Raw genomic sequence first — 26,672 nt, forward strand, 5'->3', positions numbered from 1 at the left:
AAAAGACCATTGTATGTTGAAACTGTTGTATGTTGAGGACATTGTAAGTTGAGGGATCACTGTATAAGAAATGTTATAATATATCTTATTTGGTAAAATGCTTTTTTCTCCTGCGAACAAACTTTTACCATCCTCCCATCCGTATTTGCCGAACAGACATTGTCTTTTTGGTTTATTTATATCATTTAGTGCTTTTTCTTTAATGAAGTTTGACCCCTGTCGTTCTCTTCTTCAGATCTGAATGAATCTGTTATACCCAGGTGGTGTTTTGATGTTGGAGCCATTTACCTGCATGGCTATGATAAAGAAGGCAACAAACTATGTAAGTATGAAACCGATCCATGCATGTATAAATCATAGCGTACGTCTCTAACCTGTGACTCTTCAGCTGTGGCAAAACGACATCTCATCCATCCTCGCAGCTTTTCTGCTGTAAAGGCATTCTGGGAGCTGTAGTTTTAAAACAGCTGGAGGGCTGCAGGTTGAAAAACACTGGCTCCCATATGACTCTTGGTTTATCTTGTTCATAATACATTCCTTTCCCATATGGTATGATGATCCGAACAAGAATCTAGCGGTGAGGGGGCATCACACAGACCTTTTCTAACATACTGGAAGTGACGGCCATTCCTGCTAGAAGTTCATTGAAAAATATAAGCTATAGCCCAAACACCATGTTTAAAGGGGTACTCCGCCCCTAGACATCTTAGGTATAAGATGTCTGAACGCTGGGTTCCCCCTGCTGGGGACCCCACGATCTTAGCTGCGGCATCCCAGACATCCGGTGCACGGAGCGAACTTCGCTCGGTGCCGGATGACTGGCTATGGGGGTGGAGGCTCATGACGTCACTGTCACGACCCGCTAGTGATCTCACGGCCATGCCCCCTCCATGCAAGCCTATGGGAGGGGGCCTGACGGCCGTCCCGCCCCCTCCCGTAGGCTTGCATTGAGGGGGCGTGGGCGTGACGTCAGGAACAGGGCTCGGTGGTGACGTCACGAGCTTCCGGCGCTGAACCCGAAGCTCTAAACGAACGCCAGGTCCAGCATTGGGGATAAGATGTCTAGGGGAAGAGTACCCTTTAAGGAGCTTTTTTGTTTTCTGCATAAAACCTGCAGCATTAAGGGGGTACTCCACTGGGATTTTTTTTTTTTTTTTTAAATCAACTGGTGCCAGAAAGTTTACCAAATTTGTAAATTACTTGTATTAAAAAAATCTTAATCCTTCCAGTACTTATCAGCTGCTGTTATGATCCACAGGAAGTTCTTTTCTATTTTAATTCCATTCTGCCTGACCACACTGCTCTCTGCTGACACCTCTGTCCATTTTAGGAATTGTCCAGAGTAGGAGCAAATCCCCATAGAAAACCTGTCCTAAATCGGACAGAGGTGTCAGCAGAGAGCACTGTGGTCAGGCAAAAAGGAAATTCATAAAGATCCTGTGGATCATAACAGCAGCTGATAAGTACTGGAGGGATTAAGATGTTTTAATAGAAGTAATTTACAAATCTGTTTAACTTTCTGGCACCAGTTAATTAAAAAAAAAGTGTTTTCCAATGGAGTACCCCTTTAACGATATGCAGGTTACTGTACATAAGAATACACCCTTAGGGTAGGTTCCCACGTAGCTTGTACACAGCATATTTCACGCTGCGCTAAATCTGCTGCACAAGCGGAAAACATGCTGTGTATTTTCATAGGGGCAGAAACACAGGGCTACCCGGCGGCAGCCCTGTGTTGTGCAGCGTGGTTTGAAGGCAGCGCCAGTGCATCCACGTGACTGTGATGTGCAGGCCCTTCTCCAAGCCTTACCACATACACACAGGGCTGCTGCCGGGTAGACCTGTGTGTCTACACAACCCAACAAAATACACAACAAAAATATCTCTTATGGGAACGGCCCCATGTAGCGCATCGGCATCGCATTTCAGGCTGTGCAAAATCTGCTGCGCAGGGCAGCAGATTTTGCGCAGCCTGAAGTGCGATGCGGATGCGCTACGTGGGACCGTACCCTGAAGAGATCTTTTGCCAGAGTTCACATGTCTCCCCAGTCCTGGTGCACATGCACACTAACATCATGGAATTTCCCTGAGGCTTTGTTGCTGTTTTTACACTGAATTTGATTTGTTCAAAGGGAAGAATCCCTGCAGAATCAGTGTCAAGAATTGACTTAATGTAGATGACAAATGCAGATAAGAAAAATCAATATGGAAAAAAGCTATGGGGAGGAAGGGAGGATTCATCAATGCTGGTGCAAAAAAATTCCCAACATTTTTGCATAAAACAGGAAAAGTTGCTCATTTTGCTCATAAATTTGCAACAATGTTTCGCCAAAACCTGGCATTAATACAGATTCAAGAAATCAATTGGACTTAATGCAGATTGTCATGCGGTTCTTTAGTTAAGGACTAGAAATATTTCCTGCCACCTATGGTATGATTGATGTTTTTGACAATGACACATTGCAAAAGCGAGACAACTTAAAGTGGTATTACCACTTTGTTTTGCTTTGCGACTTTTTTTGGGGGGGGAGGGCTGATCTTTAGTCGCTCCCCATTGTATCTTCACCATGTGTGATTATTGTAAATGCAACCTCTTTTATTTCCTTGGCTCACTTATAGCTGTCAATCATTGAGTATGACCGCCCACATGACTCCTTAGAATGAGCAGAGATATACATGAATAATTGACAAGTTCTGCTGAATCTTAAAGGGGTTATCCGGCCAAAGACATCTTATCCCCTACCCGCCACTGGGACCCCGTGCAATCTCCATGCAGCACACGCATTCTATGTGGGACTGCTGCTCCATTCTCGGAAAGCTCTTTGTTACCGGGACTGGAGACGTAACTTAACGCTACGCCCCCTCGTGGCATCACGCCACACCCCCTCCATTCATGTCTATGGGTGCTGCTCTTTGGCCAGATAACTCCTTTAATGTCTTGCTCATGAAGTTAAGACCAGGCTATGTACCGTATTTTTCGCCGTATAAGACGTACTTTTTCTTCCCCAAAGCTGGGGGGGAAAAGTTGGTGCGTCTTTTACGGCAAATACACACCTATCGCTGCGGCCATCAGCGGCCGGGACCCACGGCTAATACAGGACATCACCGATCGCGGTGATGCCCTGTATTAACCCTTCAGACGCGGCGATCAAAGTTGACCGCCGCGTCTGAAGAGAAAGTGACACTAACCCGGCTGCTCAGTCGGGCTGTTCGTGACCGCCGCGGTGAAATTGCGGCGTCCCGAACAGCTTACACGACACCGGGAGGGACCTTACCTGCCTCCTCGGTGTCTGCTCCGTGCCGGGATCCCCTGCATGGCCGGCGCTCTCTTTTGACGTCATCACGTCGTCGCGCACGCCGTCCCGTCATCCAATAGGAGCGGCGTGCCTAGCGACATGATGACGGCGATGTAGAGCGTGGATCCCGGGGTAGAAGACATCCGGAGCGTCGGGGACACCACGGGGACGCAGCGACAGCGATGGAGCGACATCCAGGGCAACAGTGACGGGTCCGGAGCGGCGGGGACACGTGAGTATTACCTCCTACACCAGGGGTCTCCAACCTGCGGACCCGCAGATGTTGCAAAACTACAACTCCCAGCATGCCCGGACAGCCAACGGCTGTCCGGGCATGCTGGGAGTTGTAGTTTTGCAACATCTGGAGGTCAGCAGGTTGTCGATTACTGTTGGGTTCAGAATCTTTTTTTTTCTCTAGATTTTGCACCTTTAAAATTGGGTGCGTCTTATATGCCGGTGCGTCCTATAGGGCGAAAAATACGGTAGGTTATTGGATAGCATATAACAGATAGCATTAGGCATTGTTTTCACTGCCCCGTGGACTTGTTCATGCGTTTTCTCAATCTAGTGATACAGTATATGATAAATGGTATAATAAAGACTGGTGAAATATTGTCACAATAAAGCGAATGTTTGTGTTCTAATCCAAGATCTAAAGGACTCCAAGGCCCAGCATTAAAACCAGGAAGCCACTTAAATAGTGTTGTAAATGTTACATGCTAATGTTCCAGTTAGTGCGGAGATAAATCTCTGATATATTTCATTACCGCCTTGTTTTATCTTGAATTACTCAACAGTCTTGTGACCGGAGTCTGAAGTCAGAGCCTGTTCTCTATGATGACTGCTTTATTTGTTTCCCAGGAGTTAGTGAATACTTGGTGAAGATGTCAGCACCAGCAGTGTTGGTTTTGCAAATTTTCCAAATTTCAATAAAAGTTTAGTTATGATCTTTTGACTAAAGTGCTATTTTAGTTTGTCCTATTTTAGTCATCTGAATATAGTTGTAGTCTAGTTTTACTTAAAGGGGTACTGTGTATAGGAAAAAAATAAATTATTCAGATTTTGTCCCCTCATGGCCTGACTAACTGTATTGTAATATACACTTATTACCTGTAAGGGGCTGTTTTCTCTATTGGATTATGCTGTGACAGGCATAACTGAAGAACAAGCTGCCGTCCTCTGTCCACTTTGTCTCCTCTTTCCCCTCTCTTAGATATAGATTATATGGCATTTTGCACTGGCTTTCAGCATCCCCACCTTGTAAGCCATGCACCCTTTCTAACATTGTCCAACCATGCCACCCCCTTCTTTATCATAGCATACCAAGACACACCCCTCTTATGACATCATACCAGCAAGCCACACACCCTTTCTAATGGTCTTGGCAGAGTTATCAGTCAGAGGCGGCAGGAAAAAAAAACATTAACAACAAGATGAATATCTCCTGAACGGCTGCACCGATTTTCACCTTGTAAGAAGCGTATGAGTCAGCATCACCCTCACTATCTACCTGTATATTCAGGTTAGTGCGGGTGACCCTGCTGTCAGTGTCCCTTTAACTGCAGAACTAGTAACTGATGGGACAAAGCCAGGCAGAATACACAATGATATCAATAACTCACAGGTGTAGTCTTTCCTTTTCTTCTGCTTCTGGTCCAGACCGCCATGACTTCTACCAGCTACATCTTCTCTCTGCAGATTTTGATGCCCACTCCCACACTAGCCTGTAAAAGTTCTTGGGGTACTGCCACTGCAGGACACAGCCTAAGTTTATCCTCTCCTATTGATGTGCTTAAAGGGGTATTCCACTGGCCAGCGTTCGGAAGTAAATGTTTTAAATGCTGTTTTCACACTGCCAGGGTTGGCCTTGCCCCTTATGACATCACAGCCACGCCCCTTCAATGCAAGTCCATAGGAGGGGGCGTGATGTCCGTGATGTCATAAGGGGCAAGGCCGACCCCGGCAGCATGAAAACTAAATACGTCTCCTTGTCTATAATGCACCTGACATGCGGTGGATAGAAACGCGTTGGGAATTCTGTGGCCATGAGGGGAAATTGGTTGGTGTCGAGTCATGTGACTTAACACTTTAAATTCATGTTTCAGCAATGGTAGACTTTTTATATTTCACGCAGACATTTCAAAAGTTTTGATAGCTTAAGGTCTCTGAGTGCTGACATCCTCACTGATCACTAGGAATAGCTGGGTAAAGTGTGCGGCAGGACGCAGCACTCCGTGGCTCAGCACGCAATCCGTCTCTCTCTGCAGGTGATGTGCTATAGACTATAATGGAGCCCATCTCCTGTAATGAGCGCCAAGTTGCTTCACCCAGTTATCTATAGCGATTGGTCAGGATCTCAGCACTGAGACCTTGACCGATCAAAACTTTTGAAATGTCTGCGTGAAATGTAAAAAGTCTACCATTGCTGAAACATGAATTGAAAGTAAGTGTTCAGTCACATGACTCGACAAGAAACCAATTTCCCCTCATGGCCACAGAATTCAGTTAAGAAGAGAATGCAGCAAACACAAACATGGGGCTAACAATAAAGTAATAATAAAACAATCAATTATACAGGTTCAAGTCTTTTTTATTTACACCATCTGTTTGTAACCTGATTAATAGGCTTCACTGTTTAACAACTACTGTGAGGCGGTATTTCTGTATTCCAGGATATATCCATTTTGATCATATGTGATTATTTGAGTGATCTGATGTAAATGTAGCAAGGTACTTTCCATATTGGGCAGGCTTATATTCTAAAGTAATGAACAAAGAAAACGTAGAAGATGGCACTCACCATCCAGGAAGGTGCATTATTGACTCTATATAAGCATCACAAGCGTAGGCAGGTATGACGAAATGAGGCCCCCCGTCTGACATCGCCATACCTGCCTACGCTTGTGAAGCTTGTACAGAGTCAATAAAGCACCTTCCTGGATGGTGAGTGCCGTCTTCTACGTCTTCTTTGTTTGTTATTTACATTGCTTGCCAAGGCTGAGCACCACTGTGACCAGTTTGCCACAGGTCAGCCCAGACTTCATCCAAGACTGTGAAGGCTAGACATCTAGTGACGTTAGTGCCAGACCGCTCTTTATATGGTTATCTAAAGTAGCCAAACTATTTTTTTTTTTATCTCTATTTCAATAAACTTTGTTGGAAAATGATGAGGCGTCACTAGGACACTTCTCCTGTGTTTTGTTACGTGATCTCCATGAGGTGTTAAAGAGGTAATTAAAAGGGGTGTTCTGGTGAAAAACAATATATATATTTTTTCATATCAACTGTCTCCAGAAAGTTAAACAGATTTGTAAATCATAACAGGCAAAAGGTATAGAGTCCGGCACTGCTGCAACCACAGTAAGTGAACAGCCACAGGTGTAAAAGTATGAAGCAAAACCAATCCGTATGGTGCTCAGTCCAGAAACATAAGAGTAAATCTAAATATACGTAATGAAGAATTGTAGACCGCACTCACCCAGGTGGAAGCTTCAGAGAATTCTTCATTTCGCAAACAGAATGGCGGTGTCAGACAGGTGAAAAGACAGGAACACCGTGGACCTCAGCGTGCAGGTAACAGCTGTGTCGTACTTCCATACTTCGTCACACCATGTAGCCATCTACAATTCTTCATTACGTATATTTAGATTTGTAAATTACTTCTATAAAAAAATCTTAACCTTTCCAGTACTTATCAGCTGCTGAAGTTGAGTTGTTCTTTTCTGTCTGACCACAGTGCTCTCTGCTGACACCTCTGTCTGTCTCTGGACAGCTCCTGAGACAGACAGGTTTCAGCAGAGAGCACTGTGCTCAGACTCAAAAGAACAACTCAACTTAAGATCTTTTAATAGAAGTAATTTACAAATTTGTTTAACTTTCTGGAGCCAGTTGATATGAAAAAGAAAAGTTTTTCACCGGAATACACCTTTTTAAGACCTAAAAAAAAAGTTTAAAAGTTTAGAAATTGATTCTGTAATGTAAAAATAAAAAAAAGAGAGAGAAAATGTTTTATATATATAATAAATATATATATATATATATACACACACACACAAACACACACACACACACACACACACACACATACATACATGGCCCAATACCCAGGTGCTGATCCAACGGATTCCAATCCCTGTCACACGCTGCTGCATTCTGGATCCTGTGACTCCTTGACCCTGTAAGAAACTGACTGAGGCTGGGTCCATACTACGTTTTGTCCCATACGGGAGCGCATACGGCAGGGGGGGAGCTAAAACCTCGCGCTCCCGTATGTCACCGTATGCGCTCCCGTATGTCATTCATTTCAATGAGCCGACCGGAGTGAAACGTTCGGTCCGGTCGGCTCATTTTTGCGCCGTATGCGCTTTTACAACCGGACCTAAAACCGTGGTTGACCACAGTTTTAGGTCCGGTTGTAAAAGCGCATACGGCGCAAAAATGAGCCGACCGGACCGAACGTTTCACTCCGGTCGGCTCATTGAAGTGAATGGCATACGGGAGCGCATACGGTCACATACGGGAGCGCGAGCTTTTAGCTCCCCCCTGCCGTATGCGCTCCCGTATGGGACAAAACGTAGTGTGAACCCAGCCTGAGACAGGTCACCACAGCAGCCAGTAGTTCCTGTGGGGTTGACGCATCACTGGAAGCAGCATTGGGGACCAGGAGTCATTGGATCTGCAGCTTCGGGGAATCGGGGCAGATTAATATTTTGCTGGGCTAGAATACTTATTTGATAATATATTGTGCACAATGTAAACTTAATATTTTGTGTGTTTATTCAGTCTGGTTCCGAGTGAAGCTCCACGTACGTGATAACAAGACGAATGAGGACAAGAAGAGATGTGTCGCTTTTTGGTTGGAGCGCTATGCCAAGAGGGAGCCGGGAAAACTACTGAGTGTTGTCTTTGATATGGCTGAATGTGGACTTAGTAACGTAGTAAGTTATCTACATTTACCATATGTTAAATGTAGCATTTTGACCCTGTTGCCCATTTACTAATGTGGTTTACTTAGAAACTTCTCATAATGTGCAGTTAGTGTCACACTATTTATTTTGGTATGGGGAGGAGGAAGGTGGGGTCCTGTAATAAGTAAGGTATTAAGCCCTACCAGCCGGTGACTACACACAGCTAGAATATTCTTATTTAATCTTATTGATATGCAGGGTATTTAAAGGGGATTCCCCTCAACATAACACTCATCACCTATGAGTGTGATATGTGGGGGTTCCACTACTGAGACCCCCAGCAATCACAAGTAGAGGAGTCCCTTGTCCTTGATGGACATAGCCTAGTATAATACTTGCTATCTTCTTCAGGCCCACAGAGTTAAATAGAGTGATGGCACATGTCTGACCACCTCTCCTTATAACAAGCATGACATAGGATCTTTGGTGTCATGATAGGTGGAGGGCCCAGTGGTCAGGCCACAACAATCAGACACTTATTACCTATACTGAGAATTGGTGGGGATTTGACAAGGTTTTTTTTTTTTTGTTGTTTTTTTTTGACATTTACCCATTTATCCACAAGATAAGCCATTAATGGCACTCCAATGATGCCTTTATTTTGTGGATAGGCCATCAATGTTTAATGCCTGGAAAGCTCCTTTAAAGCTCTGAATCGGACAAAGATTTCTGACCAATATAAAAGATATACTTTAAAATACATTGTCACAGAATGTGCTGATATTTTGCTCCTATTTCATTTAAAAACAAATGGATATTTTTTATAGGAGTACAATGTCTATTTATTGTCGCACACTGTGTTAATATGTTTTAGAAGCAAGTCCAATATCTCCGTAGATCAACTTCAAAGCACACTTTGAAGGCAGTGAAGATTTGTTCATAAAGTATCTGTAATAACGTTCTGAAGACACTTTGCGCCAATGTGACACGAATCAAGATTTGGAACTATTTTAAACCTTTAGCAGAGTGTGTACATTTACACATCAAAAATCCCACTGAGAATGAAAAGCTCTTTTCCTCATTTCTATCTCGTGTGAAGGTGTTCCTACTGAATGAAGCCATGACCTTTTCTGTTTTAAGTTTCCATCTCTACTAATAATTGCTTCAAAGGATTGAACAAATGCAAACATAGATTTGGGATCTACACATGCTTATAGGTTTCAAGTCTTTTTTTTTTTTTTCCTGGAAGGAAACTTTCTGCTATAAATGGATTCCAGTTTTCTTATCCTGGGTATTCCTTATAATTATTCTTATGCTGTGTTGTAGCGCCCTGCATCTGGATTGGGATCCCATGGGTCCCGAAGTGCCAAATTGCTGCAATAATAAGGTTGTTGCAGTTGGGTGTTCACAAAACATACACCGCATACTTCTAAAATGCTTGAGTGGGCTGATGAAATGGCATGAGGGTCAGTATCTGTAATAGCTGTAACAAAATGTTTGCAGGAGCGGGCGGGATTGGACACACATGTTGCAAGAGCTGGCGGGAGTGAACACACACCAAGAGGGTTGAGCCGGGAGTGAACACACACCAAGAGGGAGCGGGCGGGAGTGAACACATACCAAGAGGGAGCAAGCGGGAGTGAACACACACCAAGAGGGAGCAAGCGGGAGTGAACACACACCAAGAGGGAGAAGGCAAGAGTGAACACAGGGGGGGAGTGGATACACACCAAGAGGGAGCAGGTGGTAGTGAACACACACCAAGAGGGAGCAGGTGGTAGTGAACACACATCAAGAGGGATCGGGCGGGAGTGAACACACACCAAGAGGGAGTGGGCAGAAGTAAACACACACTAGTAGGGAGCGAGTGGGAGTGAACACACACCAAGAGGGAGCAGGCGGAGTGAACACACACAAAGAGGGAGCAAGCGGGAGTGAACACACACCAGGAGGGAGCAGGGGGGAGTGAACACAACCCAAGGTGAAGCGGGCGGTAATAGTCATAAATCCAGTGGGAGGGCTCTAGTGTTTTGCCTATTATTTGGCTGTTACTTTATTCCCTGTGGCTATTACTTTATGCCCTTTTAACCAGGGGGCACCATCTACCCTACATTTAGTGCCCTAGTGCCAGGTTGTTAAGTGTACAGTGGAGGGATAAAGCAGGTTTCTGAACTCTGAGCTTAGTCAGTGCCATCTGCTGCAGGTGTCTGCTGTATATTACTGTCTGTGGACAGTTTGTTGCTATGGGCAAGATTGGGTATAATATTGACCAAATCTCTGCTAAATCCCGGGCTGCTGATGGGCTTCTATGAACACTGAGGACTTGATAAAGGACCCCAGGTTTGCTTTCAGTGTTGGCACATCTGCCTGTTATTTTCTTGCTGGCAGAATACACTGTAATACAGAGTTATCTCAGTGTATTATAAGAGTGATCAGAGGATCAATTGTTCCTCTGCTGAGACAGAATTTTTTTTTAAAGTTTTTGAAAAATAAAAGCTAAACAAAAATAAAAATGTTTTGCCCTGTATTACGTTCTTTATTATTGGAAAGGAATGAAACATAAAAAATAAACTATTTGTGTTGCCACATCTGTAATGCACCACTGTAATGGTACTGCTCAAAAATAAAGGGAACACTAAGATAACACATCCTAGATCTGAATTAATGAACTAATTGTATGAAATACTTTCATCTTTACATAGTTGAATGTGCTGACAACAAAATCACACAAACATTATCAATGGAAATCAAATTTATCAACCCATGGAGGTCTGGATATGGAGTCACACTCAAAATCAAAGTGGTAAACTACACTACAGGCTGATCCAACTTTTGATGTAATGTCCTTAAAACAAGTCAAAATGAGGCTTAGTAGTGAGTGTGGCCTCCCCGTGCCTGTATGACCTCCCTACAATGCCTGGGCATGCTCCTGATGATGTGGCGGATGGTCTCCTGAGGATGTCCTCCCAGACCGGGACTAAAGCATCCGCCAACTCCTGGACAGTCTGTGGTGCAACATGGAGCGAGACATGATGTCCCAGATGTGCTCAATTGGATTCAGGTCTTGGGAACGGGTGGGCCAGTCCATAGCATCAATGCCTTCCTCTTGCAGGAACTGCTGACAGACTGTCTAGCATTGTCTTGCATTAGGAGGAACCCAGGGCCAACCACACCAGCATATGGTCTCACAAGGGGTTTGAGGATCTCATCTAGGTACTTAATGGCAGACAGACTACCTCTGGCAAGCACATGGAGAACTGTGCGGCCCCCTAAAGAAATGCCACCCCACACCATTACTGACCCACCACCAAACCAGTCATGCTGGATGATGTTGCAGGCAGCAGAATGTTCTCCACGGCATCTCCATCTGTAGACGTCGGGCCCTCATACCACCCTCATGGAGTCTGTTTCTGACTGTTTGAGTGAACACATGCACATTTGTGGCCTGCTGGAGGTCATTTTGCATGGCTCTGACAGTGCTCCTCCTTGAGCTAGCGCTCCTTCTGCTGGGTTGTTGCCCTCCGACGGCCTCCTCCACGTCTCCTGATGTACTGAACTGTCTCCTGTTAGCGCCTCCATGGTCTGGACACTACGCAGACAGACACAGCAAACCTTCTTGCCACAGCTCGCATGGATTTGCCATCCTGGATGAGATGCACTATCTGAGCCACTTGTGTGGGTTGTATACTCCGTCTCATGCTACCACTAGAGTGAAAGCACCGTCAGCATTCAAAAAGTGACCAAAACATCAGCCAGGAAGCACAGGAACTGAGAAGTGGTCTGTGGTCACCACCTGCAGAAGCACCCCTTTATTGGGGTGTCTTGCTAATTGCCTATAATTTCCACCTGTTGTCTGTTCCATTTGCACAACAGCATGGGAAATTGATTGTCAATCAGTGTTGCTTCCTGAGTGGACAGTGTGATTTCACAGAAGTGCGATTGACTTGGAGTTACATTGCCTTGTTTAAGTGTTCCCTTTATCTTTTTGAGCAGTGTATGTTGGTTATATTGCACAATGAACACCTGAAAAACAAAAAACAAAAGATAAAACCCACAAAATTGTGGAATTTCCCAGTGGACTCCAAAGCCTACTTTGCATATCTTTTTAAACTCTGCTCTGTAGGGGTGAATTAACTAATGAGAGGTATGTACAAATTTAAGGTCGAAAGCCCTATACAGCCATGTCCTTACGTTGTACCATAAAGCCCTGCTGACGGGTCCTGCATTAAAGCTGACCATAAACCCAAGATAGCCGTCAGTCAAATTCTTATTCGGTTGACAGCTGCCTCCTTTTTTCTCAAGTAGCTCTTCAAGCTACTTGAGAAGAAAAAGATCAGACTGCTAAAATCCAACATTCCTGATCCTTCTTTCCCCTGCCATCATCTGTCGGCTGGGGGTAAGGAGGCCACCTTATACATAAGATGTAAGGTTCAGATTTGGCTAATTTTTCTCAAATGTATATATGGATCTTAAGAGATAAAATTAGACATTTGGTTGGTTGCTATTTGGTCCAGAAGTAGCTAAATTGCTGATGCAGGCAATTTTAACATGAAGAACAAAGGCAAAGAAGCTCCTTTCATTGAAAGCCTAAGATTTCTAGAATTAAAAAAACTATTTTTGTAATATCTGTATTTTGAAAGGTTGATTAGGAACTGATGCAGTTTCCATTACAAGTTCTGCTTTGTTTCTCACTCTATGTCAATCCAGGGTTCTCTGCAGATACATAGTGACACATTTTTATAAATATTTTATTATATCTTTCCGTGTGATAACACTGAAGAAATGACCCTCAGCTACAAAGTGAAGTAGTGAGTGCACAGCCTGTATAACAGGTCCCCTCAAAACAACTCCACACACAGCTAATAATGTCTAAACCTCCGAACAAAATGAGTACACCCCCTAAGTGGAAATGTCCAAATTGGGCCCAATGTGGCAATATTTTGTCTGGATACCATTATTGTCCAGCACAGCAGTCCTAAGTCTCTTAGGCATGGAGTTCACCAGAGCCTCTCAAGTTGCCACTGGAGTCTTTTTCAACTCCTCTAATGACAATATCTCGGAGAAGGTGGATGTTAGAGACCTTTTGCTCCCCCACCATCTGTTCCACAGATGCTCAATAGGGTCTAGGTCTGGAGACATGCTTGGCCAGTCCATCACCTTTATCCTCAGCTTCTTTAGCAAGGTCATCTTGGAGGTGTGTTTGAGGTTGTTATCATGTTGGAATACTACCCTGAGACTGTAGCTCCCCAGTGCCAGCAGCTCTCATACAGGCCCAGACCATGACACTCCCACCACCATGCTTGACTGTAGGTAAGATACTATTGTCTTTGTACTCCTCACCTGGTGCTGCCACACACGCTTTACACCATCTGAACCACATACATTTATTTTGGTCTCATCGGACCACAGGACATGCTTCCAGTAATCTATGGCCTTCTTGTCTTCAGCAAACTGCTTGCCAGCTTTCTTGTGCATCATCTCTTGATGAGGCTTCCTTCTACAATGACAGCCATGCGGACCAAGTTGATGCAGGGGGCTGTATATGGTCTGAGCATTGACAGACTGATCCTCCACCTATTCAACCTCTGCAGCAATGCTGGCCGCACTCATACATCTACTTCCCAAAGACAATCTCTGGATATGACGCTGGGCATGCTCCAACTTCTTTGGTCAACCATGGCAAGCTGTTCTGAGTAGAACCTGTTCTGTAAATCCTCTGTACAGTCTTGCCCACGATGCTGCAGCTCAGTCTTAGGTACTTGGCAATCTTCTTATTGCCTATGCCATCTTTATGTAGAGCAACAATTCTTTTTTTCAGACCCTCAGAGAGTTCTTTGCCATGAGGTGCCATGTTCAACTTTCAGTTACTAGTATTAGAGAGTTTGAGAGCAGTAACACTAAAATGTATTCTCATCTTAGACCTTGTAACACTAACGAGTCACATGACATTGGGGGGGGGGGATGGCTAATTGGGCTTAAATTGAACATTTATAAACAGGGGTGTACTCATTTTGTTGCCAAGGTTTAGACATTAATGGCTGTGTGTTGAGGACAGGGCTGTGGAATCGGTAGATAAATGTTCCGACTCCGCATTTTTTTTTTGTACTTACGACTCTGACTCCGACTCCTCTGTATTAATATGCAAATGTATTTTATACATTCCTTGAAGGAAAGAAAGGCACCATACATGTCATTACCACAGGACTACTGGCTGGGAAGCCAACAGTCTACTGTATTGAACAGTTTGTGTGCTGATGTGCTGCTGAAGATAGGGCAGTGGGAGGATCCAGGAAGGGGCATTTATTATAAAACATGATTTCCCTAGTAGAATCCCATATTCATGTTTAAAGTTTAAGCTAACAATCGGAGTTTACAAGTTTTTTTATAGCCTTAGCTGAATGACAGCAGTTTTTCCAATAGTCTACAGCTTCAGTCTTGAACTATTGACCCTCCATTCCCTTCACTTATACAAGTGTCTCTAGTCCTGCAAAAAACATATTTACTTAATCCCTTATCAGTGAGAGGCTAGGTTACCCATGGGTTCCCTGTAACAGCAGAATACAACACTATGGAAAGTATAAGTATTGCTGCTCCTACTTGTGCATTGCATGCCATATAGTGAAGCACATGAAAAGCATGCTTCTTCACGGTCACTTAACGTATTCGTGTTGGGTTATGTGGGGCACTTCATGCATTGGTCTTCATTCTTAAAGTAGAGAAGTCATTAATTATAACTTTTTGTGAATTGGGACATTTAAACTTGCTTTTTCAGTACGACTTCTCAACTCAGACTACACAGCACTGGTTGAGGGAACACAACATTAAACACTGTTATACAGGTTGTGCACTCACTACTTTACATTGTAGCAGAGGGTCATTTCTTCATTGTTGTCACATGAAAATATATAATAAAATATATACAAAAATGTGAGCAGTGCACCCACTTATGTGAGATACTGTACATCCTCTCACTATAGGAGCTGACTTCTCACACAATAGGGCACTACCTGAAATTGTACTTACTGATTTTCCTACTTTAGATGGAAATAATCTTTGCTGAATGGATTTCCGTGTGAATGTCCGTCCTGAATTCTCTTCTGGCAGACCCTTAGCAATGATTACATTTGTAATCTTCAGCAGTGCATGCTTTCTCCGTGCCTGTGATATCTTCCACATAGTAATAACCAATTCCATAACGCTTGTATAAAAAGATAAAACATGGTTCTCATTGCAAGTGGCTTCATTAGAAAAGGTTGTTCTTCAGATAATGGGAATTTGCATATGTAATCCCCCTGGGTTTTTAGTTTGCGGAGATAAAGTGTTGTGGGTTTTTTTTTCTTCCCTGCTTCTGCATTTTGAAGTGGAAGTAATATATTTATAAAGGACGGAGCCTCAAGGACATTCATCTTGTGGAGTTGGTGAATTGTTTTACTTTGTGCATGTATGGTGCTGCATTATTATCAGACAGCTCTGATAGATCAGCCCTGTGCTATCATTATGTAATCCAGCGTGAGGCAAAAGCTGCAGAGACTCCGGGATGAAAAGGACCATTTATTACAACCTCTGCAAAAAGCAAAAACATTTTGAATGTTTTGTTACTGTATTATGAATTGTGTATTTATTTATAATGAAGCACTACTTCTCACCATTATATAACTTCTTTTTGGCATTTTTGCTGAAAATGTATGCCCTGCAGGCTTCATCTATAATTTGCAGTCCTCTGAGAACTGGTGGGTGGAGCTCCCTCCTCCCCTCTCCATAGACTTGTATTGCTTGTCTTGCAGACACATGACAAAGCTGAGCTTTTCGTTTATTCAAATGACAGTGCCTATTTAAGAACAAATTGACATCCATCTATAGAATGAATGTTGTAGGCATCACTGTACACAACAGCTAATCTGGACCCGGAGTGCTGCAGTGGTAAAGCATTAGGGCCGTCCACACTGCTGAATTTCCTCCCAGAGTAGACTCCATCTGCAGTGGGCACCACAAAAATCTGCGCCAGGACTTCGCAGACATTGTCGGCAAAGCAGTCATGGCAGATACATTATTACATTTATAACATAATAGGATTAATCCATAATTCTAATTAATTTCCCCTTCACAGGATAAGAATTCTAGGATGTCCAACCCCATCCTGGAAGTGTGCACACCCTTAAAATGCTAATGAACGTATGCCTTGCCCCTTTTACATTGTAGTTCAAATTCCAAATAGGGAGTCAGACGTTTTTAATGTTGTTTTTGCGTCCATAAAACTTTTTCTTTTCTTGTATTTAAAACTTTTCTAATTTTCTTGTAGGATATGGACTTTGTTCGCTTTGTGATCAACTGTTTTAAGATCTACTATCCCAGATACCTGTGTAAGTACAACACTGATGCATAAATGTATAAGGAAAAATACCGTAATATGGCGGATGATGTGACGTTTACGCTAAGTAGTGGCATTAACTCATCCATGCTAAATCCAGTCTGGACACAACAGGGGAGAGCATGCCTGCTTACACTTGTCCTTCCTATTATATCCTTATATGCCTTATTAAAAAAGTGTTTTAGTATTTCACGTTTTCTTCATGTATCTCATCTGTTTGTCAACAGATTCAACACCCTAGTTGTAGCTATCCTTGCCTTGCTCAGACCACCGTAATAGACACAAAGGCCTTGTCTCATCTGCACAACCTCTTTTTTTAGTTAGTGCCACCCTAGTGATCAGCTGATCGCCTTGACTTTTGCTTCTGAAATGTGGCCATACATTATAGTACCATGACAAATATGTGGCCAAGCATGGACTACATTAAAGGGGTACTCCATTGGTCAGCATGGAACTAAATGTTCCAAATGCTCTTTTCGCACTGTGTGGGTCAGCCACACCCCCTCATGATGTCACAACCACGCCCCCTGAATGCAAGGCTATGGGAGAGGGCGTGATGTCTGTCACACCCCCTCCCATAGACTTGCATTCAGGGGGCATGGCCATGATGACACGAGGGGCCATGGCCAACCCCTGCAGCGCAAAAACAGCATTCGGAACATTTAATTCCACACTGGCCAATGGAGTACCCCTTTAATGGACTGGGTTTGCCAGGACACTCAAGCTAATGGGAGGGACACATCTCTTTTCCCCCACTGCCATACTTCTTTTAATAAGTTATATAAATAAAACCATGAATGTGCAGATTAAGGTGTAGTGTGGCGTGTGATGTATTTATTGTGTAGTGTAGTCATTTATAGTCGTGTGCTATTGGCAGTAATTTCAACCTGACCCATGTTGCTGACAAAAAAAAAATAAAGTGTGTTTGTATATTGTACAATGACTTATCTCCTCTTTTTCTATGTCTCTTCAGCAAAGATTGTAATATTCGAAATGCCCTGGATAATGAATGGTGAGTTTCATTTTCTTATCTTACAGTTACAGAAATCTTGACATTCTTTGATAGGCCAGGGTTATAGGCTCTTCTTTCTTGGTCTAGGGGGCTATCCCCTTGGTCCTGTATAATATGAATGAATCAGCCATTTTTTTTAAAATCTCAGACAACTCCTGCAAATACATCCATTTACCATAATTAAAGGGAACCAATCATTAGATTTTACCATATATAACGCTTGGCAACGTGTTATATATGGTAAAATCTTTATCCTTAGCATCCCCAGAGGACGATATGAAGTTATGTCTCCCCAGCCACCCTGTGAGTAGTCCTCTGGGCGAGGAGCTGTACTTACTTGGTCCCGTCACTCTGGCCATAGTGTCGCCTCCCTGGCGTGATTGATGGCCCAGATTGCCGCTCTGCTCTGTCTGCTTAGGCAGCATAGCAATGACGCGGATCATCAATCACGCCGAGGGCGGCGTCACTATGGCCAGAGTGAAGGGACCAAGTACAGCTCTTCGCCCAGGGGACTATTTACAGGGCGGCTGGGGAGACTTTATAACTTCATATATACAAAGATTTTACAATATATAAGGCGTTGCCAAACGTTATATATGAAAAAAAATAATTATATTATGGCTGAAAATAAATATATATAACTCAGTTTGTGTGTATGTGTTTATGGTCCAGCATCATGTCCAGACGCCTAAAGATATTTACATGAAACTTAGCACACATGTTACTTATAAGTCTACAACTCGCCTCCATTTTCCAGGGTCTGGGTTTTTGTTCAAAGTCCCATACAAGTCTATGGGAAATATATGTTACTGCATAACTTCCAAACGGCTGGAGATATTTTGATAATACTTAGTCACATGTTACTTATATGTTCACTTAAAATATAGGATAGTTAATTTAACCCTTAACTACCCCCATTTGCGAGGGTCAGGGTTTTTGTTTAAAGTTCCATGCAAATCAATGGAAAATGTATGTTCCCACATAACTTCTGTACGGCTGGAAATATTTCAATAATTCCTTGTACACATGTTACTTATATGTCAAATAAAAAGATATGATAGTTAAATTAACCCTTACCTACACCCTTACATAAAAGATGGGTTTTTGTTTCTAGTCCCATGCAAGTATATGGGACTTTCCAGTACCTTACTCCACAAGCTCCACTCTGTATCTCCTGGTGAATGTGTCCATCCGGCTTGCAAGCCACACCCCATCTCACAAAGATACGCTCATATTTAAGCCCCACCCCTTTTATTATCGACCCTTTTTGTGCATCGGTTTGGCTTCCAAATCCCGCCCAGTCCCACAAAGCCACGGCCCCTTCTATTTTTAGCTTACAATATCTTCATCACAAATCAGTCCCACCTGAGGACAGGATATGAGGACGGGATATGAAGATGGGTAATAAGGACAGTATATGAGGACGGGATAGGAGGTCGAGATATGAGGTCGGGATATGAGGTTGAGATATCATGACTGGATATGAGGACGGCATATGATGTCGGGATATGAGGTTGAGCTAGGAGGACAGGATATGGAGTTGGGATATGACAACAATATATGAAGACGGGTTATAAAGTCAAAAGCTTCGTCCTTTGTTGATTTTCCTCCCAAACAAGGACTTGGAAGGAAAAACCGGGCAACGCTGGGTACTCAGCTAGTATATATATATATAAATCTCAATGTGTGTGTGTGTGTATGTTCCAGCATCACTTCCAAATGGCTGAAGATATCTCGAAAAAACTTGGTGCACATGTTACTTATATGTCAACTACAAACATAGGATAGATAAATTAACCCTATCCCACCACCATTTGCGAGGGTCCGAGGTTCTTGTTTAAAGTCCCATGTTACTTTTATGTGAAATAAAAATATACGATAGTTAAATTAATCCTAACCTACCCTCTTACATGAAAAATTGGGTTTTTGTCTTAAGTCCCTTGCAAGTATATAGGACTTCCAGTACCTTAATCCATATGCTCTGCATCTCCTGGTGAGTGTGTCAGTCCAGCCAGACCCCATCTCACAAAACCACACCCACCATTTAAGCCAAACCCCTTAAATTTTCTATCCTTTTTGTGCACTGGTCCGACTTGCAACTCACGCTCACTTCCATAAAACCACGCCTCCTTCTATTTTCGCCCTACAATCTCTTCATCACAACCCAGCCCCATCTGAGGTCGGGATATGAGGATGAGATATGAGGGCGGGAGATGAGGACAGGATATGAGGACAAAAGCTTCCTCCCATGTTGTTTTTCCTCCCCCACAAGGATTAGGTAGGAAAAACCAGGCAATGTCGGGTATTCAGCTAGTGTGTGTGTGTGTGTGTGTGTGTGTGTGTGTGTTTGTGTGTGTTTGTGTGTGTAAAAAAAAATATAAAAAAAAAAAATATATATATATATATATATCTATCAGCAATGAGACACAGCAAATGAGGCGTCAGAGATCCAGGATATTGAAAAATGGCTTCTGCGTTATTCCACAAAGTGAATGTGCAACGTTTCGGCGTAAAGCCTTTGTCAAGCATATATATATATATATATATATATATATATATATATATATATATAAATTTTATTTTAATTTTTTTCCATATTCTTGATGTGTTTTTGTTTTTTCCCTTTTTTTTAGCTGCTTTTAAAATTATCAAGGGCTGGCTGGGTCCAGAAGCGATAAACATGCTGAAGTTTGTGAACCGGAGTGAAGTTCAGGACTACATCAGTGCAGAGTACTTACTGCCACACATGGGAGGATCGGTAAGTTGTGCACAAATCACTTGTTACCTTTTTTAGGAATATTTCAAGACTGTTAATTCAATCTTCCAATGACTATGTAAAATATTGACATCACAGAAGACTTCTCACACAGCTTCCATTTTGTAGGGAGATTATAAAGCTGAGTCTTTCCTTATCTGTCAGGATTTCCAAGCTTTCTGGAAAAGCCCATGTAATCCACACTAAATAAACTTTCATGATTTAGTAATCACAGACCAAAGGTAATAATATACCACCTTATTCTGCTAGACCAGTGTTTCCCAACCAGGGTGTTTCCAGCTGTTGCAAATCTACAACTCCCAGCATGCCCAAACAGCCGAAGCATGCTAGGAATTGTAGTTTTGCAACAGCTGGAGGCACCCTGGTTGGGAAACACTGTGCTAGACTAACCACATACAGCTTGTGTTCTGGGTTGTGGTACCAGATAGATATATATATATATTTTTTTATATTCTTGCTTACTAAAAGTTTTATGGAGTACATAAAGTCTACTTTATTCTTGATTTTGTTTTTTGTCTCTTAGAAGTGTGATACTTCATTCCCCATAACAACTGCCCCAGATACTGGTCTATAACTAATGTTCAACTGTACTAAAATCAGATAAAAGTGCTTGTTATTCATTTTCCCATTTGCAAGATAAAGATATTTGTATCCATGCTACTGCTGCATCTCCCAACCAAACTGTGAGGGTGATTACCTGAATAGACAGCTGTCCGTGTTCAGGAGAGGACTTGCCACTGTGATACCGAAATGTATCTGTATTACCCCAGCGTGAACAACCGACCTTAAATGGGCAGTGTCATTTACAAAAAATTATTTATATAATGTAGATAACAACATTATAAGTATATTTGGTTACAAAATGTGTAACTTTTGGGGTAAATAATTGCTCCATAGTTCTTACCACTAGGGGTCCCTTTACTGTCCAGAACACTGCAGGGCTCTGTGCAGGCTCCCAGCTAGTCAATCAGCCTGCTGTGTGAGCCAGGGGCATGTCACAGAGCCTTATGTACAGAGCAGTCAATTGTCCGCTTTGAGGAGTGAGGATGGAAGTTCCCACGAGATGTAAGGGCAAGCAAGGGAAAGCCCCCCTCCTCTTCAGTGAACTGCATCCAGTGGGAGCAACCTAATCAAGGGAATTAGAAGCCAAAGAAGCGTGAAAACCAGGATTGATGCATTAAATAGTATCAGCACTAGCTAAAGAGTAAGCATAGAGCATTTCTTTAATCTCCTGACAGGTACTTTAAACTTTTTAGCCATTTACTAACTGATGCCTGTTGCAAATGGAATAAAAGCACAAACGGTGCCGTACATGACTTCTGAGAAATTATATCTTCATTTTTTAAGGATCCGTTCAAATATAGTTATCCTCCATTACCCGACGATGATTTCCAAACTCCAGTCTGTGAAAATGGACCGGCATCTTGTGAGGATGAGCTGGAAAGTAAAGAAGGGAGTGAGCTGGACGTCAGGGACACTGTGGATTCCTATACGTCTGAGGAGAGCACACCGAGGCTTAGGAAGGTATTAGCATTTATTTTTCTACAAGAAATCTACTAAATAAAGAGCAGTGTGTATTACAACCTATGAGCCTATGAACCATATATATTTTGTCGTGAATCCAGTTCTCTCTCTTTATTTGGGAAAATCTCTTTTCCTATGTCCTGTTGAAGCATATGGGTGTAATAAAGTTGGTCTCTCCCCACTTAGGATCCCTTCTATAGTCAGAGCTGAAAGCTTTTCCAAAAAGACTTGGAGCGACCATAGTAGGCTCTATCCACATCTGTATTGTCGTTTCCGTTCCTGTTACATCATAGCAGGAAAAACTAAACGTCAGAATGCAGTAACCATCACACAACCAACTCCAATAGTTCCCATTGGACCTTATTGACTATTATAATGGTGTACTTTGTACTGATCAGAAGGATAGCACTGATTCTTAGAAAAATGTCCATACAAGAAAATAGTAACTAGGCACTGCAATTGTGGGTATAGCTCAATTAGTTATTCAAATAAACCACAACTGGTAGTGGTAGCGATCAGCTCACTAGTCAGCGTGGTGTTCAATGTCAAATAAAAAGCAATGGTAATCCACAAGAAAGAAGCAAAAGAGACAGGGCAACTCACCAATACTGACATCTGCAAAACCATGGTTTATTGAAGTATGTTTAGGCAAACATCAAAGAATCGTGGGGACACGCTGCGGGAGAGTGGGGCGGGGGCAAGGCAACGTCCGTCTCACGTCACATGACGCTTCTTCCGGCCGAGGCCGGAAGAAGCATCATGTGACGTGAGTCGGATGTTGCCTTGCCCCAGCACCCGCCCCACTCTCTCGTTGCGTGTCACCACGATTCTTTGAGCAACTTCTAATACCAGACATACTAGTTTCTATGTGATTTTGATTAGGGATCGACTGATTATCGGTTTGGCCAATATTATCGGCCAATATTCACGATTTTGGACATTATCGGTATCGGCAATTACCTTGGTAATATGCCGATAATGTCCCGCCCCCACAACGCCACTCCCCCCGCCCCGCCTCCCGGAATATCGGTATAAGTTATCGGCTATTGGCCTGAAAGGTCACAGGTTATCGGTATCGGCCCTAAAAAAATCAATATCGGTCAATCCATAATTTTGATAATAGATCGGGCCCAAAGGGTTGCCGCTCACCAGGTTGTGATAACACGGACTTGGTATATTGTCTTCACAAATGTTATGTTATATTTTACTCTTCTGACGTTCTGACATATTCATGAACCAGAAGGCTCAATATGAAACACAGGCATTGTGTCAGGATGCACAAGTAAAAATTTTAAATAGGAGAATGAGTAATATTATTATTATTATTATATATATTCCTAAAATAGGCTGTGAAGAAGCTTTGGATGCGAAACAATTGTGGCCTGTGCGCTGCATTTGCTGACAATAAAGTTATGTTGGATCCATGTCGTGTGCTGCAGACATTCTATTCCTACATTGATTCCTAAAATAGGTTTTGCTTCCAATATTATGCTTGGATACGGCCGTATATTCAGCGTCACAATGATGACTGAGAAAGCAATCACAAATGAATGACTACAGTTCAGGCGGCTGATAGCAGCTGTCATTTCTAAAGAGTAGTTTGCTCTACATTTAAGAGATTGTTCCGTTTCTTGTAAGAGGCAGATCCATTTATTGTTTCATTAGACACCGGCGTTACAAGAGTCTATACATGCAATATATTCATTTTATTTTTCTTGAAACATTGACAGCTATTGTATATCTATAAAAGAAGTAAAAAATAAATAATAATAATCATTCATATATTATGTGCAGAAAGCGTCTCATGGGCAGAAAAAGCATCAAGAATGCACAGGATATTCTTTTTGTATTTTTTACTAGCAGATACCTGGCATCACCAGTTCTTCCTACCTAAATTTTGTTGGAGAGGAAAAGCAATGATGATGCTCTCTTCCTCCTATCCTGACCTCATGTCCCCACATCCTATGCAGTCCTTATATGCCGACCTCCTAGCCTAACCTCCTTTCCCGTCCCATGCAATAACTATTCTCTGCACCTGGCTGCCAGACAGTTAAATCATACTTTACCATGGCAGGATGTTTAAAAGTCCTGGGCAATCTCTGCATCCGGGCAACATGATCAGAAGATGTACCAGAAGTCCCATAGACTTGCATGGGACTTCATAGAAAAACCTCACCCTTGCAAAAAGGGTGAATTAACTACTATATTCGTAGTTGACCTGTAAGTAACATGTGAACCAAGTGTCATTTAAATATCTCCAGCATTTGGAAGTTATGCTGGGACATAATTTCTTACACGTTCCGTTTTATACCTATAGATTTTTTCCTTTGTTCTCTGAGCTATTTGATGTAAAACTCATTAAAATGTTCATTTTTTATTTATTGAATTAACCTTTCTGCTCCGCTGACGGATTCTGCAAATGAACTAATGCATACTTTTGTACCCTTATTAAAGCCTGATCATTTTCAATTGTACCTTTGGCCTCCTCAGCCAAACGCATTATCATTCGCCAAACGTGTGGTGCCGTACCCGGCGCGGCGGCAGCGTAGCTCAGTGAGCAGAGTTTTTCATTTATGTGCTAACACGGTAATACAGATCAGCATTTGTTGCACTAACTGTTTAACTACTATTAATATTACATGTGTGCCTGTGTGGAACGTGAGCAAATTGTTCAAGATGATTCAATTGACTTTGGATAATCTGTTTCCATTCTTGCGGAGAGGAGGGGGTTGGCTGCACTGTGAGGTGACGCTTCTGCTGAAGGCCTGCAGAGGCCTTCGGTGTACGAAAACGGCTGGTAAAAGGGATGAAAGGAAGGAAAGAAGGTCGTACCTGTTTTATGTGATCTCTGTCTTCTGGTGCAAGCTGCTACATCTAACCCTGGCCCTCTGCAGCCTGTCTCTGCTCTGTGTCTGCCTCTTCATCTCTATCCGTTAACCAGCCCTGGACTGTGGGATGTAACTCTGCTGTACAGCCAACTGTAAGTCTTCAATGAAGTGATTTATTTTTTCCCCTTATTTTATTATTTATTTTTTGCTGATTTGTAGATTTTTCATCATATTTTTTTCGGATATGTTATGCAGGATCTTGTCCGACAGTGAGGAAGAGGAGCCGCACAGTGGGACTTGTCACAAGGCCAGCGTGTGAGTTGACGGTAATGACTCGGCTTGACAATATATTCACAGGCACACGTCTGCGACAAAGTTCTCTAGATTTGCTGATTTTACTGAACTAAAGTTATGACTTGACACACTGCTGATAGCTGCCGCAACATGTGGGGAGGACTGGATTCTGGGCTAGTGGTATAGAAAAAAGGCCAACTATGTAAACCAAACATGGGTCACACTCAAACAATATGCATAAGTACAAAAAAAAAAATACAAAAAAAAAGACCACAATGATAGTGAAAAATATGCAGTCTCTTTATTAACACAATGGCCCTTATTTTCTAAGAGTGGAGTGTAGGTTTCTTTGTGGGGTTTAATTCCCTACAATTTATTTTCCACTGTATTTATTAAGGTTTCCCTACAGTTTCCACTTTCCCTACATTTTGCTTTTTTACACATGCTCTGACCTGTAGGGTTTTCCTCAGTTAAAATCCACCACATTTTCTGTGGAAACCTTAGTAAATATGTTGGGATTTTGTGAAAATGTAGGGAACACGACCCCTTTTTAAGTGACCACACCACATTTTCCAACGATCCTAGCTCGTCTTAAGTAGATGAGGAGGTGCCGGGTGATGAGGTCAGTCACCGTGCCCCCATGGCCGGCAGGAGTCGCGTGCGCTAGCGTCATGTGTCAATAAGGGGGAGGGGAGAAGAAGAGGGTGTCCAACTCTGCAAAAAATATATTTAGGTTAAAACTTCAAATTTAATGAATCCGAATAAAAAATGGACAAAAAGCAAAAATAATAAACTAAAATATAAGACAAAGCGTTGTTTCGTCTTATATTTTAGTTTATTATTTTTGCTTTTTGTCCATTTTTAATACAGATTCATTAAATGTGAAGTTTTAACCTACATATACATTTTTTGGAGACCTGAACACCATCTTTTTTTTTTCAAGTTATAATAAGCTTTGCAGATTTCTTCTGCCCCCTCGAATTAAACAGGGAAAACCCACATGCTGCAGATATAGAAGTTGACACCTCCAGTCACTTTTCAGACAAAAGTTTTCCGCTGCTTGTGGATTTTAAAAATCACATCCACTTTCCTGTTATTTCATTCTAAGTTTTCAAAGAAAATCCACATAGTTTTTGTCCCCTGTGCATACACCATTACTGGCCCATGTGAATACAACCATACAGCACACTCCTGTCCATCCATATTGTATTATACATATCGGGGCAACTCTCCATCCTTATAATCAGTCCCTATTAGAGAGGAACTAACTACCAACATACAAAGTGGCTTTTCTCAGCAGAATCTTGTGGGTTTACATGTCAGCTCTTCTTGTTTCGGCCATCTTGTATAAAGGCTGTATTTCAGCCCAGTGATCTTTCAAGAAGTTTAATTGCATTTAGAACCCTAATTTTAGAGTTTGGCTTGTGATATGGCTTTTGGAAATATAATGTGTCATGCTTACTCATGTCTTAAATTACATTTTTTCTACTTGAATGGTTCACTTAGAGTCCCAATAACAACTGCAGCATCTTTTTCTGCTATTTTGACATTGAAGGCTCCAAATATAGTGAAAACTGCTTTCTAACCTTATTTCGGCTCATTCTGAGCGTGCCACACTTCATAATATGTCAACTGAATGGCAGAACCGCTGCTGTCCCTCATAATGA

At 42.4% G+C, this 26,672-nt stretch overlaps 1 protein-coding gene across 2 annotated transcripts in view; it reads left to right on the forward strand.

The window, feature by feature from the left end:
* MOSPD2 (motile sperm domain containing 2) overlaps positions 1-26,672 on the forward strand; it is a 108,562-nt gene that overhangs the window by 45,990 nt on the left and 35,900 nt on the right. For both annotated transcript variants that reach the window (XM_056559176.1, XM_056559177.1), the window contains exons 4-9: positions 236-322; positions 8,079-8,233; positions 16,503-16,563; positions 17,545-17,583; positions 20,217-20,341; positions 21,707-21,883. In XM_056559176.1, coding sequence (XP_056415151.1) covers positions 236-322; positions 8,079-8,233; positions 16,503-16,563; positions 17,545-17,583; positions 20,217-20,341; positions 21,707-21,883 — 644 coding nt within the window. The remainder of the gene's footprint in view (positions 1-235; positions 323-8,078; positions 8,234-16,502; positions 16,564-17,544; positions 17,584-20,216; positions 20,342-21,706; positions 21,884-26,672) is intronic.

Source organism: Hyla sarda, chromosome 2 (assembly GCF_029499605.1).
Source record: "Hyla sarda isolate aHylSar1 chromosome 2, aHylSar1.hap1, whole genome shotgun sequence".
Taxonomy (NCBI): Eukaryota; Metazoa; Chordata; class Amphibia; order Anura; family Hylidae; genus Hyla; species Hyla sarda.